This window comes from Oncorhynchus nerka, linkage group LG7, assembly GCF_034236695.1.
Source record: "Oncorhynchus nerka isolate Pitt River linkage group LG7, Oner_Uvic_2.0, whole genome shotgun sequence".
Lineage (NCBI taxonomy): Eukaryota > Metazoa > Chordata > Actinopteri > Salmoniformes > Salmonidae > Oncorhynchus > Oncorhynchus nerka.
The window spans coordinates 94,873,933-94,891,856 of NC_088402.1; the positions used below are offsets into that span (position 1 = coordinate 94,873,933).

Here is a 17,924-nt window from a genome sequence, read left to right on the forward strand (position 1 = left end):
TGAGAAAGAAACGATTCTCTTCAGAATGTATTTACAAACACACAGCACATCTGGTATCAAACGGTAACAACACACTAGTCTGGTTTCCAGCTCTCTTTCAACTGCTTGTGTATAGAGTCACATTTGAGTTGGATTGTTGTTAATCAGAGTCTGAATATGGCACCCTATTCCGTAGCCTGATCAGGCCAACAGTAGTGCACTAGATCGGGAATAGGGTCCCATTTGTTACACCGCCATAGTTGATCAGACAGAGATCCTCTCAGTCCAGAGCTTTTATACGGAGACGTGTTTTACGACCCAGAACAGGAAGTAATATCAAACTGTACAAGTAGAATAACAACAGTTATTAATACTGGTTGTTCGGATCCTGGATGCCGATTGGACCCTGTTCCCTTTAAAAAGTGTACTACGTTCAACCCATGGCACATTGGGAAGCACATTGGACTCTGGTCAAAAGTAGTGCACTAGATAGGGAAGAGGGTGTCATTTGGGAGACTGACGATGAGTCAGGACACCCAGAGAGTCAGGACCCCCAGAGTCAGGACCCCCAGAGTCGGGACCCCAGAGAGTCGGGACCCCCAGAGTCGGGACCCCCAGAGAGTCGGGACCCCCAGAGAGTCAGGACCCCCAGAGTCGGGACCCCCAGAGTCGGGACCCCCAGAGAGTCGGGACCCCCAGAGAGTCGGGACCCCCAGAGAGTCGGGACCCCCAGAGTCGGGACCCCCAGAGTCGGGACCCCCAGAGTCGGGACCCCCAGAGAGTCGGGACCCCCAGAGAGTCGGGACCCCCAGAGAGTCGGGACCCCCAGAGTCGGGACCCCCAGAGAGTCGGGACCCCCAGAGTCGGGACCCCCAGAGTCGGGACCCCCAGAGAGTCGGGACCCCAGAGTCGGGACCCCCAGAGTCGGGACCCCCAGAGAGTCGGGACCCCCAGAGAGTCGGGACCCCCAGAGTCGGGACCCCAGAGTCGGGACCCCAGAGTCGGGACCCCAGAGAGTCGGGACCCCCAGAGAGTCGGGACCCCCAGAGTCGGGACCCCCAGAGAGTCGGGACCCCAGAGTCGGGACCCCAGAGAGTCGGGACCCCAGAGTCGGGACACCCAGAGAGTCGGGACCCCAGAGAGTCGGGACCCCCAGAGAGTCGGGACCCCCAGAGAGTCGGGACCCCAGAGTCGGGACCCCAGAGAGTCGGGACCCCCAGAGAGTCGGGACCCCCAGAGTCGGGACCCCAGAGTCGGGACCCCCAGAGTCGGGACCCCCAGAGAGTCGGGACCCCAGAGAGTCGGGACCCCCAGAGAGTCGGGACCCCAGAGAGTCGGGACCCCCAGAGTCGGGACCCCCAGAGTCGGGACCCCCAGAGTCGGGACCCCCAGAGAGTCAGGACCCCCAGAGTCGGGACCCCCAGAGTCGGGACCCCCAGAGTCGGGACCCCCAGAGAGTCGGGACACCCAGAGTCGGGACCCCCAGAGAGTCGGGACCCCCAGAGAGTCGGGACCCCCAGAGTCGGGACCCCCAGAGTCGGGACCCCCAGAGAGTCGGGACCCCCAGAGAGTCGGGACCCCCAGAGTCGGGACCCCCAGAGTCGGGACCCCCAGAGAGTCGGGACCCCAGAGTCGGGACCCCCAGAGAGTCGGGAAACAAATCAGTGTTTAGTTTCATCTGTACTTCAAATCCTCTCAGAATTTGAAAAAAAAAAAAAAAAAAATTTTTTAAAGAGGAAGTTTATCAAAAATTGTCACTGTCATGCAGAAGTTTCAAACGTCATGTTTCCTTCTAACATATATGTTCTGTACTCACACACACACACACACACAGCTGCAACATCCCCAACTGCACCCTATCCCCTACATAGTGCACTACTTTCGACTAGGGCCTATAGGACTCTAGTAGTGCCCTATATAGGGGATAGGGTGCGTTCCTGCTCTGATTGTAGTCTTAAGGAATCAGACGTTCATAAACACACGACCAGACGATTTTTAAAAAAGCACACGCATGCAGAGAACCTTACAGGCAACACAACACTCACAAACAGGAAGACGAACGGACGCGTTCCAGGCTGACTACGTTTCAGACGCATAACAGCTGGATCAGTGTTTATCATGTTAGTTAACCACCACACATGTTATACCAATCCGATAGCAGACTGCACGCAACCGTTGGTTAATGCAACGCATCGACTTCAATACAGTTGACCTGGAACGTGTCCTATAGTTATACTGCCTCAGACCACAGGATAAGGGCAGAACTCTTGACCTTTTAAACGCTCCAATCAAAACTCTCCAAACGCTCCAATCAAAACTCTCCAAACGCTCCAATCAAAACTCTCTAAATGCTCCAACATAATAAACATGACTCCAACTCCCAGAAATCCTGTAAATATTTCATTCAGCTGCTAAAGGAAGACACAGTCAGAAAACCTCCTTTAAAATCACACTGTATCTGTGCCTAATGGTGCCCTGCTCGCTTTATAGTGCAACTATCGCTGGTCCAAAGTAGTGCACTATATAGAGAATAGGGTGCCATTAAATCAAGCCATACATACTGAGCTACAAATGCTGGGATATGAGCAAGACAGTGTGTTAAGGGGTTAAAATGAATTAAAATCACCATTCAACGATATAAACTACACACTAACTTTACAAACCCCAGAACAAATAAATACAGAAATTATCTCTATGTACACTAACTAAATGTTGGCGTCTTCAAACCAGGAGCCGGGGTCAAAGGTCAATGATCAACATGTCAAAGCACCCTATTCCCTATATATAGGACACTACTTTAGACCAGGGCCCTATTCCCTATATATAGGACACTACTTTAGACCAGGGCCCTATTCCCTATATAGGACACTACTTTAGACCAGTGCCCTATTCCCTATATATAGGACACTACTTTAGACCAGTGCCCTATTCCCTATATATACTTTAGACACTACTTTAGACCAGTGCCCTATTCCCTATATATAGGACACTACTTTAGACCAGTGCCCTATTCCCTATATATAGGACACTACTTTAGACCAGGGCCCTATTCCCTATATATAGGACACTACTTTAGACCAGGGCCCTATTCCCTATATATAGGACACTACTTTAGACCAGGGCCCTATAAATAGGACACTACTTTAGACCAGTGCCCTATTCCCTATATATAGGACACTACTTTAGACCAGTGCCCTATTCCCTATATATAGGACACTACTTTAGACCAGTGCCCTATTCCCTATATATAGGACACTACTTTAGACCAGGGCCCTATTCCCTATATATAGGACACTACTTTAGACCAGGGCCCTATTCCCTATATATAGGACACTACTTTAGACCAGGGCCCTATATATAGGACACTACTTTAGACCAGTGCCCTATTCCCTATATAGAGGACACTACTTTAGACCAGTGCCCTATTCCCTATATATAGGACACTACTTTAGACCAGTGCCCTATTCCCTATATATAGGACACTACTTTAGACCAGTGCCCTATTCCCTATATATAGGACACTACTTTAGACCAGAGCCCTATATATTCCCTATTCCCTATATTGGACACTACTTTAGACCAGTGCCCTATTCCCTATATATAGGACACTACTTTAGACCAGTGCCCTATTCCCTATATATAGGACACTACTTTAGACCAGTGCCCTATTCCCTATATAGAGGACACTACTTTAGACCAGTGCCCTAATCCCTATATAGAGGACACTACTTTAGACCAGTGCCCTATTCCCTATATAGAGGACACTACTTTAGACCAGTGCACTATTCCCTATATATAGGACACTACTTTAGACCAGTGCACTATTCCCTATATATAGGACACTACTTTAGACCAGTGCCCTATTCCCTATATAGAGGACACTACTTTAGACCAGTGCCCTATTCCCTATATATAGGACACTACTTTAGACCAGTGCCCTATTCCCTATATATAGGACACTACTTTAGACCAGTGCCCTATTCCCTATATATAGGACACTACTTTAGACCAGTGCCCTATTCCCTATATAGAGGACACTACTTTAGACCAGTGCCCTATTCCCTATATATAGGACACTACTTTAGACCAGTGCCCTATTCCCTATATAGAGGACACTACTTTAGACCAGTGCCCTATTCCCTATATATAGGACACTACTTTAGACCAGAGCCCTATATATTGGACACTACTTTAGACCAGTGCCCTATTCCCTATATAGAGGACACTACTTTAGACCAGTGCCCTATTCCCTATATATAGGACACTACTTTAGACCAGTGCCCTATTCCCTATATAGAGGACACTACTTTAGACCAGTGCCCTATTCCCTATATAGAGGACACTACTTTAGACCAGTGCCCTATTCCCTATATAGAGGACACTACTTTAGACCAGTGCCCTATATATAGGACACTACTTTAGACCAGTGCCCTATATATAGGACACTACTTTAGACCAGTGCCCTATTCCCTATATATTGGACACTATTGGAACCATTAAGGGTAACCATAGTAACAATAGCGATACTGAATGTGTGGGGTCAGAGGAGACCGACAGGTACTATTTCAGTTAGCAGAGTTGGGTAGGATTACTTAATTGAATGTAATCAGTAATGTAACTCAGTTACTTTTGGATTACTTTCCCCTTAAGACGCATTAGAAGAGGACAAGAAGGAACCGGCAAACACACTTGGTGTGTCATCATCGTAGTGGCTTCCGATTGGTGGTCATCATTTGGCGTGTCATCATCGTAGTGGCTTCCGATTGGTGGTCATCATTTGGCGTGTCATCATCATAGTGGCTTCCGATTGGTGGTCATCATTTGGCGTGTCATCATCATAGTGGCTTCCGATTGGTGGTCATCATTTGGCGTGTCATCATCATAGTGGCTTCCGATTGGTGGTCATCATTTGGCGTGTCATCATCATAGTGGCTTCTGATTGGTGGTCATCATTTGGCGTGTCATCATCATAGTGGCTTCTGATTGGTGGTCATCATTTGGAGTGTCATTATAGTGGTTTTGTGGTCAGACTCTCCTCATGTGGATCAAACTTGCCCCCCTTTTTATCCCACAAAAGCACCCATTCTGAATTAAAAAAGTAATCCAAGAAGTAATCTAGTTTTTCCAAAAAGTATATGTAATCTGATTGTCTTGTTGTTGTTGTTGTTGTTGCTGTTAACGTATCTGATTACATGTCTTGTTGTTGTTGTTGTTGTTGCTGGTAACGTATCTGATTACATGTCTTGTTGTTGTTGTTGTTGTTGTTGCTGGTAACGTATCTGATTACATGTCTTGTTGTTGTTGTTGTTGTTGTTGCTGGTAACGTATCTGATTACATGTCTTGTTGTTGTTGTTGTTGTTGCTGTTAACGTATCTGATTACATGTGTTGTTGTTGTTGTTGTTGTTGTTGTTGCTGTTAACGTATCTGATTACATGTCTTGTTGTTGTTGTTGTTGTTGCTGTTAACGTATCTGATTACATGTGTTGTTGTTGTTGTTGTTTGTTGTTGCTGTTAACGTATCTGATTACATGTCTTGTTGTTGCTGTTAACGTATCTGATTACATGTCTTGTTGTTGTTGTTGTTGGTTAACGTATCTGATTACATGTCTTGTTGTTGTTGTTGTTGTTGTTGCTGGTAACGTATCTGATTACATGTCTTGTTGTTGTTGTTGTTGTTGTTGGTAACGTATCTGATTACATGTCTTGTTGTTGTTGTTGTTGTTGTTGTTGGTAACGTATCTGATTACATGTCTTGTTGTTGTTGTTGTTGTTGTTGTTGCTGCTGGTAACGTATCTGATTACATGTCTTGTTGTTGTTGTTGCTGCTGGTAACGTATCTGATTACATGTCTTGTTGTTGTTGATGTTGTTGTTGTTGTTGCTGGTAACGTATCTGATTACATGTCTTGTTGTTGTTGTTGTTGCTGCTGGTAACGTATCTGATTACATTTCTTGTTGTTGTTGTTGTTGTTCGTAACGTATCTGATTACATGTGTTGTTGTTGTTGTTGTTGTTGCTGGTAACGTATCTGATTACATGTCTTGTTGTTGTTGCTGGTAACGTATCTGATTACATGTCTTGTTGTTGTTGTTGTTGTTGCTGCTGGTAACGTATCTGATTACATGTCTTGTTGTTGTTGTTGCTGGTAACGTATCTGATTACATGTCTTGTTGTTGTTGTTGTTGTTGTTGGTAACGTATCTGATTACATGTCTTGTTGTTGTTGTTGTTGTTGCTGCTGGTAACGTATCTGATTACATGTCTTGTTGTTGTTGTTGTTGCTGGTAACGTATCTGATTACATGTCTTGTTGTTGTTGTTGTTGTTGTTGTTGCTGGTAACGTATCTGATTACATGTCTGGTTGTTGTTGTTGTTGTTGCTGGTAACGTATCTGATTACATGTCTTGTTGTTGTTGTTGTTGTTGTTGGTAACGTATCTGATTACATGTCTTGTTGTTGTTGTTGTTGTTGCTGGTAACGTATCTGATTACATGTCTTGTTGTTGTTGTTGTTGCTGGTAACGTATCTGATTACATGTCTTGTTGTTGTTGTTGTTGTTGCTGGTAACGTATCTGATTACATGTCTTGTTGTTGTTGTTGTTGCTGGTAACGTATCTGATTACATGTGTTGTTGTTGTTGTTGTTGTTGCTGGTAACGTATCTGATTACATGTCTTGTTGTTGTTGCTGGTAACGTATCTGATTACATGTCTTGTTGTTGTTGTTGTTGTTGTTGTTGTTGCTGGTAACGTATCTGATTACATGTCTTGTTGTTGTTGTTGTTGGTAACGTATCTGATTACATGTCTTGTTGTTGTTGTTGTTGTTGTTGTTGGTAACGTATCTGATTACATGTCTTGTTGTTGTTGTTGTTGCTGGTAACGTATCTGATTACATGTCTTGTTGTTGTTGTTGTTGTTGTTGCTGGTAACGTATCTGATTACATGTCTTGTTGTTGTTGTTGTTGGTAACGTATCTGATTACATGTCTTGTTGTTGTTGTTGTTGCTGGTAACGTATCTGATTACATGTCTTGTTGTTGTTGTTGTTGTTGTTGTTGTTGTTGTTGTTGTTGTTGCTGGTAACGTATCTGATTACTGCTCCCCATCTCTGGCTGTTAGTTAACCTGTAACAGTAAAGATCAAGGAGTTGAACTGCTGTTCTGCAGTCGTTTACACTGGACCATCATTCCCTGTTTAAATCATGGATTTCGGGATTTTCATGCTTATTTCCTTCCGACTCCAGGAATCCTCCAATCAGGGGGGAAAACAGCGGATGTATTGAACGTTCCCGGGAAGTTTAGTGACCTTACGGTTGTCTTTACACATCCACAGTACAAACTCTAAACTAGTTTGTCATGTCAGTTCATTTGGAAAACGAGTTCAACTTCAACAAAAAAATAATAATAATTCCACACAGTTTAAGTCGTTTACAAATTTTACAAGAAGAAAGGCACATTTACTGACCGCCATTGGTTGGTATCAGTGGAGGCTCCTCAGAGGAAAAAGGGGGAGGACGGCATCTACTGACCGCCATTGGTCGGTATCAGTGGAGGCTCCTCAGAGAAAAAAGGGGGAGGACGGCATCTACTGACCGCCATTGGTCGGTATCAGTGGAGGCTCCTCAGAGGAAAAAGGGGGAGGACGGCATCTACTGACCGCCATTGGTCGGTATCAGTGGAGGCTCCTCAGAGAAAAAAGGGGGAGGACGGCATCTACTGACCGCCATTGGTCGGTATCAGTGGAGGCTCCTCAGAGAAAAAGGGGGAGGACGGCATCTACTGACCGCCATTGGTCGGTATCAGTGGAGGCTCCTCAGAGAAAAAGGGGGAGGACGGCATCTACTGACCGCCATTGGTCGGTATCAGTGGAGGCTCCTCAGAGAAAAAAGGGGGAGGACGGCATCTACTGACCGCCATTGGTCGGTATGAATAAGATTGAAACTGTATAGAAACGGTCTGTTCAACAGAACAACCTGCTAGACGCTGTTTTGCTTCTTTTTTTAAACGACTCAAATTGGTCTCAACTCCTCATCGGCCCCCTCTGCTGGCGAGACCAGGTGTTGCCTGGTTTACAACCTTCCAACCTCATTCTTTCCCTTGTTGGTACCTGTGAGACTTATTGCTGTACACGTAGTGTCCACTGCCTGTTGTAAAATCTATTTGGCCAAAGTAGTAGTAGTAGTAGTAGTAGTAGTAGTAGTGGTAGTAGTGGTAGTAGTAGTAGTAGTAGTAGTAGTAGTAGCAGCAGTAGTGGTAGTAGTAGTAGTAGTAGTAGTAGTAGTAGTAGTAGTACTAAACTAACTGTTAATTTGGTATAACTTTGTCAGTATTATGGTTCAACCAGAGCGTTGTGTTAGAAGGGATTGGCTGTCTGAGCAGTAACAGACTGGTACTCAGGCTAGGTTCAGACCCCCACAGAGCAGTAACAGACTGGTACTCAGGCTAGGTTCAGACCCCCACAGAGCTGTAACAGACTGGTACTCAGGCTAGGTTCAGACCCCCACAGAGCTGTAACAGACTGGTACTCAGGCTAGGTTCAGACCCCCACAGAGCAGTAACAGACTGGTACTCAGGCTAGGTTCAGACCCCCACAGAGCAGTAACAGACTGGTACTCAGGCTAGGTTCAGACCCCCACAGAGCTGTAACAGACTGGTACTCAGGCTAGGTTCAGACCCCCACAGAGCTGTAACAGACTGGTACTCAGGCTAGGTTCAGACCCCCACAGAGCTGTAAAAGACTGGTACTCAGGCTAGGTTCAGACCCCCACAGAGCTGTAAAAGACTGGTACTCAGGCTAGGTTCAGACCCCCACAGAGCTGTAACAGACTGGTACTCAGGCTAGTTTCAGACCCCCACAGAGCAGTAACAGACTGGTACTCAGGCTAGGTTCAGACCCCCACAGAGCTGTAAAAGACTGGTACTCAGGCTAGGTTCAGACCCCCACAGAGCTGTAACAGACTGGTACTCAGGCTAGGTTCAGACCCCCACAGAGCTGTAACAGACTGGTACTCAGGCTAGGTTCAGACCCCCACAGAGCTGTAACAGACTGGTACTCAGGCTAGGTTCAGAGCCCCACAGAGCTGTAACAGACTGGTACTCAGGCTAGGTTCAGACCCCCACAGAGCAGTAACAGACTGGTACTCAGGCTAGGTTCAGACCCCCACAGAGCAGTAACAGACTGGTACTCAGGCTAGGTTCAGACACCCACAGAGCAGTAACAGACTGGTACTCAGGCTAGGTTCAGACCCCCACAGAGAAGGGAAACCCAGGTGAAAATGTGTAAAAACAACATGTCTCTGTTCTGCAGTAAAGAGCTTGTGTTGAGCTCAGTGGCCAGCTACAAGATAGCACAGAACATACAGATTAGACTGCTTTAAAACCTTCCGTGTGTCATAAATAATCGTAAAATGGTTTTCAAAACAACAAGACCTGGGGGAGTTGGGGCATTTTAAGGAAATAAAACATTTTAATACATCGCCAGAAATTGATTTCCTGGTATTCAAAGATAAAGATGTTTAAAACTAACAAAGGAAGGTTTTGCTAAAAATGTAAAAAAAAAAAAAGACCAAACACGGTCAACTTGACCGTCCATCTGTAGAGACAGTACTGAGAGTCTGATAGTCTGGAGAGCTGCAGGGTGGAGGCCCCCCAACGGTGGCTATAGTGGTCAACCTGACTGTCCATCTGTAGAGACAGTACTGAGAGAGTCTGATAGCCTGGAGAGCTGCAGGGTGGAGGCCCCCCAACGGTGGCTATAGTGGTCAACCTGACTGTCCATCTGTAGAGACAGTACTGAGAGAGTCTGATAGCCTGGAGAGCTGCAGGGTGGAGGCCCCCCCAACGGTGGCTATAGTGGTCAACCTGACCGTCCATCTGTAGAGACAGTACTGAGAGAGTCTGATAGTCTGGAGAGCTGCAGGGTGGAGGCCCCCCAACGGTGGCTATAGTGGTCAACCTGACCGTCCATCTGTAGAGACAGTACTGAGAGAGTCTGACAGTCTGGAGAGCTGCAGGGTGGAGGCCCCCCAACGGTGGCTATAGTGGTCAACCTGACTGTTAAGACTAGACTGTGGGCTCGTTACAGAACGTCCATGTTGCAGTCGACCTGTACAGCTCAGGGGGTTAATATAGGCGGTGTGACATGTGATAATCTGTGCAACATGACTGCAATACAGACACCCTGGAACGTACCGTCTCTACACCCATATATAGACAACAGTATGTGGACGCTGCAATACAGACACCCTGGAACGTACCCAGTCTCTACACCCATATATAGACAGCAGTATGTGGACGCTGCAATACAGACACCCTGGAACGTACCGTCTCTACACCCATATATAGACAGCAGTATGTGGACGCTGCAATACAGACACCCTGGAACGTACCCAGTCTCTACACCCATATATAGACAGCAGTATGTGGACACTGCAATACAGACACCCTGGAACGTACCTAGTCTCTACACCCATAAATATATATAGACAGTAGTATGTGGACACCCCTTCAAATTAGGGGATTATATTTCAGCCACACCCGTTGCTGATAGGTGGATAACATTGAGCACACAGCCATGCAATCTCCATAGACAAACATTGGCGGTATAATGGCCTCACTGAAGAGCTCTGTGACTTTCAACGTGGCACCGTCATAGGATGTCACCTTTCCAACAAGTCAGTTCATCAAATTTCTGCCCTTCTAGAGCTGCTCCCCAGTCAACTGTTAAGTGCTGTTTATTGTGAAGTGGAAACGTCTAGGAGCAACAACGGCACAGCCACAAAGTGGTAGGCCACACAAGCTCACAGAACGGGACCACCAAGTGCTGAAGCTCGAAGAGTGTAAAAATCATCTGTCCTCGGTTGCAACGCTCACTACCGAGTTACAAACATCCTCTGGAAGCAACTTCCGAACCATGTACACACACACACACACGTGTAACATAAATGTTTTATGGGGGATAAATAAGATAAGTTTACTCCGGCCATTTTATTTAAATTATCTGTGTAAGTGGGTGTTTCCTTTCTCATGTGGGTTTGGTTCCTCCATAATATCTAACGCCAGAGACGAAACAACTCCGCCCCTACCAGAATAAATTTTTCCAGTGAGATGTTTCGCTCTGAGGCACCCCCCCCCCTCCGCGGGCAGGGGGCAATAAACAGATCAAGAGTGGGCCCCGATCCCGGAAAAAAAAAACATGAGGAAGTGGATCTGAGTGTTCCGCGTTCTCTGGTGTAACGTTCTGTAACGTTCTGTAACGTTCTGTTGTACTGAACACAGCCCTGTCAGTCTGTGGTTCTCCACTAGGGCAGCGACCTGCTGGAGACGATAGGTCACAGGTCAGAGGTGACAGGTTAGAGGTCAGTGACCTTGTTCTCCACCAGGGCAGCGACCTGCTGGAGACGATAGGTCACAGGTCAGAGGTGACAGGTTAGAGGTCAGTGACCTTGTTCTCCACCAGGGCGGCGACCTGCTGTAGACGAAAGGCCACAGGTCAGAGGTCAGTGACCTTGTTCTCCACCAGGGCAGCGACCTGCTGTAGACGATAGGTCACAGGTCAGAGGTCAGTGACCTTGTTCTCCACCAGGGCGGCAACCTGCTGGAGACGATAGGCCAGCTGCATCTTCTGTCCAGCAGCGTCCTCCTCCAGAGACGCGATGATCTACAGACAGAGAGCATTCACTATCAGATAGTACAGTAGATTACAGTAGAGACACGATGACCTACAGACAGCATTCACTATCAGATAGTACAGTAGAGACACGATGACCTACAGACAGCATTCACTATCAGATAGTACAGTAGATTACAGTAGAGACATGATGACCTACAGACAGCATTCACTATCAGATAGTACAGTAGAGACACGATGACCTACAGACAGCATTCACTATCAGATAGTACAGTAGAGACACGATGACCTACAGACAGCATTCACTATCAGATAGTACAGTAGATTACAGTAGAGACACGATGACCTACAGACAGCATTCACTATCAGATAGTACAGTAGATTACAGTAGAGACACGATGACCTACAGACAGCATTCACTATCAGATAGTACAGTAGAGACACGATGACCTACAGACAGCATTCACTATCAGATAGTACAGTAGAGACACGATGACCTACAGACAGCATTCACTATCAGATAGTACAGTAGAGACACGATGACCTACAGACAGCATTCACTATCAGATAGTACAGTAGATTACAGTAGAGACACGATGACCTACAGACAGCATTCACTATCAGATAGTACAGTAGATTACAGTAGAGACACGATGACCTACAGACAGCATTCACTATCAGATAGTACAGTAGATTACAGTAGAGACACGATGACCTACAGACAGCATTCACTATCAGATAGTACAGTAGATTACAGTAGAGACACGATGACCTACAGACAGCATTCACTATCAGATAGTACAGTAGAGACATGATGACCTACAGACAGCATTCACTATCAGATAGTACAGTAGATTACAGTAGAGACACAATGACCTACAGACAGACAGCATTCACTATCAGATAGTACAGTAGATTACAGTAGAGACATGATGACCTACAGACAGCATTCACTATCAGATAGTACAGTAGAGACACGATGACCTACAGACAGCATTCACTATCAGATAGTACAGTAGATTACAGTAGAGACACGATGACCTACAGACAGCATTCACTATCAGATAGTACAGTAGATTACAGTAGAGACACGATGACCTACAGACAGCATTCACTATCAGATAGTACAGTAGATTACAGTAGAGACACGATGACCTACAGACAGCATTCACTATCAGATAGTACAGTAGATTACAGTAGAGACACGATGACCTACAGACAGCATTCACTATCAGATAGTAGAGTAGAGACATGATGACCTACAGACAGCATTCACTATCAGATAGTACAGTAGATTACAGTAGAGACATGATTACCTACAGACAGCATTCACTCAGATAGTACAGTAGATTACAGTAGAGACACGATGACCTACAGACAGCATTCACTATCAGATAGTACAGTAGAGACACGATGACCTACAGACAGCATTCACTATCAGATAGTACAGTAGAGACACGATGACCTACAGACAGCATTCACTATCAGATAGTACAGTAGATTACAGTAGAGACATGATGACCTACAGACAGCATTCACTATCAGATAGTACAGTAGAGACACGATGACCTACAGACAGCATTCACTATCAGATAGTACAGTAGAGACACGATGACCTACAGACAGCATTCACTATCAGATAGTACAGTAGATTACAGTAGAGACACGATGACCTACAGACAGCATTCACTATCAGATAGTACAGTAGATTACAGTAGAGACATGATGACCTACAGACAGCATTCACTATCAGATAGTACAGTAGATTACAGTAGAGACACAATGACCTACAGACAGCATTCACTATCAGATAGTACAGTAGATTACAGTAGAGACACAATGACCTACAGACAGACAGCATTCACTATCAGATAGTACAGTAGATTACAGTAGAGACACAATGACCTACAGACAGCATTCACTATCAGATAGTACAGTAGAGACACGATGACCTACAGACAGCATTCACTATCAGATAGTACAGTAGATTACAGTAGAGACACGATGACCTACAGACAGCATTCACTATCAGATAGTACAGTAGATTACAGTAGAGACACGATGACCTACATACAGCATTCACTATCAGATAGTACAGTAGATTACAGTAGAGACACGATGACCTACAGACAGCATTCACTATCAGATAGTACAGTAGAGACACAATGACCTACAGACAGCATTCACTATCAGATAGTACAGTAGATTACAGTAGAGACACGATGACCTACAGACAGCATTCACTATCAGATAGTACAGTAGATTACAGTAGAGACGTGATTACCTACAGACAGCATTCACTCAGATAGTACAGTAGATTACAGTAGAGACATGATGACCTACAGACAGCATTCACTATCAGATAGTACAGTAGAGACACGATGACCTACAGACAGCATTCACTATCAGATAGTACAGTAGATTACAGTAGAGACACGATGACCTACAGACAGCATTCACTATCAGATAGTACAGTAGAGACACGATGACCTACAGACAGCATTCACTATCAGATAGTACAGTAGATTACAGTAGAGACACGATGACCTACAGACAGCATTCACTATCAGATAGTACAGTAGATTACAGTAGAGACATGATGACCTACAGACAGCATTCACTATCAGATAGTACAGTAGAGACACGATGACCTACAGACAGCATTCACTATCAGATAGTACAGTAGATTACAGTAGAGACACAATGACCTACAGACAGACAGCATTCACTATCAGATAGTACAGTAGATTACAGTAGAGACACAATGACCTACAGACAGCATTCACTATCAGATAGTACAGTAGAGACACGATGACCTACAGACAGCATTCACTATCAGATAGTACAGTAGATTACAGTAGAGACACAATGACCTACAGACAGACAGCATTCACTATCAGATAGTACAGTAGAGACACGATGACCTACAGACAGCATTCACTATCAGATAGTACAGTAGAGACACGATGACCTACAGACAGCATTCACTATCAGATAGTACAGTAGATTACAGTAGAGACACGATGACCTACAGACAGCATTCACTATCAGATAGTACAGTAGAGACACAATGACCTACAGACAGCATTCACTATCAGATAGTACAGTAGATTACAGTAGAGACATGATGACCTACAGACAGCATTCACTATCAGATAGTACAGTAGAGACACGATGACCTACAGACAGCATTCACTATCAGATAGTACAGTAGAGACACAATGACCTACAGACAGCATCAGTACTTATAAAGGACTGTGTGTTGTGTGTTGTTTGTGTGGTGTGTATGTGTGGTGTGTATGTGTAGTGTGTATGTGTAGTGTGTATGTGTGGTGTGTATGTGTGGTGTGTGTTGTTTGTGTTGTGTATGTGTAGTGTGTATGTGTTGTGTGTATGTGTAGTGTGTATGTGTAGTGTGTATGTGTGGTGTGTGTTGTTTGTGTGGTGTGTGTGTGTGTGTGTGTATGTGTGTATGTGTAGTGTGTATGTGTGGTGTGTGTTTGTGTGGTGACAGCATTGTGTATGTGTGGTGTGTGTTGTTTGTGTGGTGTGACCTTGTGTGTGTGTGTCACTATAGTGTGTATGTGTGGTGTGTGTTGTTTGTGTGGTGCATGTGTTGTGTATGTGGACTGTGTTGTTTGTGTGGTGTGTGTGTGTGTGTGTGTGTGTGTGCATGTGTAGTGTGTATGTGTGGTGTGTGTTGTTTGTGTGGTGTGTGTGTTGTGTGTATGTGTAGTGTGTATGTGTGGTGTGTGTGTGTGTGTGTATGTGTAGTGTGTATGTGTGGTGTGTTTTGTTTGTGTGGTGTGTGTGTTCTGTGTGTGTGTGTGTATGTGTGGTGTGTGTGTGTGTGTGTGGTGTGTGTTGTTTGTGTGGTGTGTGTGTTGTGTGTGTGTGTGTGTGTGTGGTGTGTTTTGTTTGTGTGGTGTGTGTGTTCTATGTGTGTGTGTGTGTATGTGTGGTGTGTGTATGTGTGTGTGGTGTGTGTGTGTGTGTGTGTGTATGTGTGGTGTGTGTGTTCTCTGTGTGTGTAGTGTGTGTGTGTGGTGTGTGTGTTCTCTGTGTGTGTGTGTGTGTGTGTGTGTTCTCTGTGTGTGGTGTGTATGTGTGGTGTGTGTGTTCTCTGTGTGTGTGTGTGTGTGTGTGTGTGTGTGGTGTGTATGTGTGGTGTGTGTGTTCTCTGTGTGTGGTGTGTATGTGTGGTGTGTGTGTTCTCTGTGTGTGTGTGTGTGTATATACCTGGTCGTAGTATTTGTTGATGTACTTATACAACTCAAGCAGAGCCACCAGACTGTTCATGTCTGATCCAAAACTCTGAAAAGTCAAACATGGAAACACAATGTTACAATCTACTGGTTACCAGTACTGTACATTACAACAACATGACTCCATTATCATCTCATGGTAGAGCTGGGTTGAGTAGAATGGACGGTAGAGGAGAGGACGAGGGAGGAGGGCAGAGGAGAGGACGAGGGAGGAGGGCAGAGGAGAGGACGAGGGAGGAGGGCAGAGGAGAGGACGAGGGAGGATGGCAGAGGAGAGGACGAGGGAGGAGGGTAGAGGAAAGAGAGGACGAGGGAGGAGGGCAGAGGAAAGAGAGGACGAGGGAGGAGGGTAGAGGAGAGGACAAGGGAGGAGGGCAGAGGAGAGGCCGAGGGAGGAGGGCAGAGGAAAGAGAGGGCGAGGGAGGAGGGTAGAGGACGAGAGGAGGGAGGAGGGCAGAGGGAGAGGACGAGGGAGGAGGGAGGGAGGAGGACGAGGGAGGAGGGCAGAGGAGAGGACGAGGGAGGAGGGTAGAGGAAAGAGAGGACGAGGGAGGAGGGTAGAGGAGAGGACGAGGAGGAGAGGACGAGGGAGGAGGGCAGAGGAGAGGGACGAGGGAGGAGGGCAGAGGCAAGAGAGGGCGAGAGGAGGAGAGGACGAGGGGAGGAGGGCAGAGGAGAGGACGAGGGAGGAGGGTAGAGGAGAGGACGAGGGAGGAGGGCAGAGGAGAGGACGAGGGAGGATGGCAGAGGAGAGGACGAGGGAGGAGGGCAGAGGAGAGGACGAGGGAGGAGGGCAGAGGAGAGGACGAGGGAGGATGGCAGAGGAGAGGACGAGGGAGGAGGGCAGAGGAGAGGACGAGGGAGGAGGATAGAGGAGAGAGGACGAGGGAGGAGGGTGGAGGAGGGAGGAGGGCAGAGGAGAGGACGAGGGAGGAGGGAGGAGGAGAGGACAGGGAGGAGGGCAGAGGAGAGGACGAGGAGGAGGGTAGAGGAAAGAGAGGAGGGAGGAGGGTAGAGGCAAGAGAGGACGAGGGAGGAGGGCAGAGGAGGGCAGGAGGGCAGAGGAGAGGACGAGGGAGGAGGGCAGAGGAGAGGACGAGGGAGGAGGGTAGAGGAAAGAGAGGACGAGGGAGGAGGGTAGAGGCAAGAGGAGAGGAGGAGGGCAGAGGCAAGAGAGGACGAGGGAGGAGGGTAGAGGAGAGACAAGGGAGGAGGGCAGAGGAGAGACGAGGGAGGATGGCAGAGGAGAGGACGAGGGAGGAGGGTAGAGGAAAGAGAGGACGAGGGAGGAGGGCAGAGGAAAGAGAGGACGAGGGAGGAGGGTAGAGGAGAGGACAAGGGAGGAGGGCAGAGGAGAGGACGAGGGAGGATGGCAGAGGAGAGGACGAGGGAGTAGGGTAGAGGAAAGAGAGGACGAGGGAGGAGGGCAGAGGAAAGAGAGGACGAGGGAGGAGGGTAGAGGAGAGGACAAGGGAGGAGGGCAGAGGAGAGGCCGAGGGAGGAGGGCAGAGGAAAGAGAGGACGAGGGAGGAGGGTAGAGGACGAGAGGACGAGGGAGGAGGGTAGAGGAGAGGATGAGGGAGGAAGGTAGAGGAGAGGACGAGGGAGGAGGGTAGAGGAGAGGACGAGGGAGGAGGGTAGAGGAGAGGACGAGGGAGGAGGATAGAGGAGAGGACGAGGGAGGAGGGTAGAGGAGAGGAGGAGGGAGGAGGGCAGAGGAGAGGACGAGGGGAGGAGGAGGAGAGGAGGAGGGCAGAGGAGAGGACGAGGGAGGAGGGCAGAGGAGAGGACGAGGGAGGAGGGTAGAGGAGAGGACGAGGGAGGAGGGTAGAGGAGAGGACGAGGGAGGAGGGTAGAGGAGAGGACGAGGGAGGAGGAGAGGAGGAGGGAGGAGGGCAGAGGAGAGGACGAGGGAGGAGGGCAGAGGAGAGGACGAGGGAGGAGGGTAGAGGAGAGGACGAAGGAGGAGGGCAGAGGAGAGGACGAGGGAGGATGGAGGACGAGAGGACGAGGGAGGAGGGTAGAGGAGAGGAGAGGACGAGGGAGGACGAGA

At 47.3% G+C, this 17,924-nt stretch overlaps 1 protein-coding gene and 1 pseudogene across 1 annotated transcript; one reads left to right on the forward strand and one right to left on the reverse strand.

Annotated features, from left to right (window-relative positions):
- The first annotated feature begins 501 nt into the window (after window positions 1-501).
- LOC135572671 (basic salivary proline-rich protein 3-like) lies at window positions 502-11,409 on the forward strand. The gene is made up of 2 exons (XM_065021113.1): window positions 502-1,627; window positions 11,282-11,409. The coding sequence occupies exons 1-2, from the start codon at window positions 502-504 to the stop codon at window positions 11,407-11,409; spliced, it is 1,254 nt and encodes a 417-aa protein (XP_064877185.1).
- LOC115127405 (plexin-B1-like) overlaps window positions 10,280-17,924 on the reverse strand; it is an 81,583-nt pseudogene continuing 73,938 nt past the window's right edge.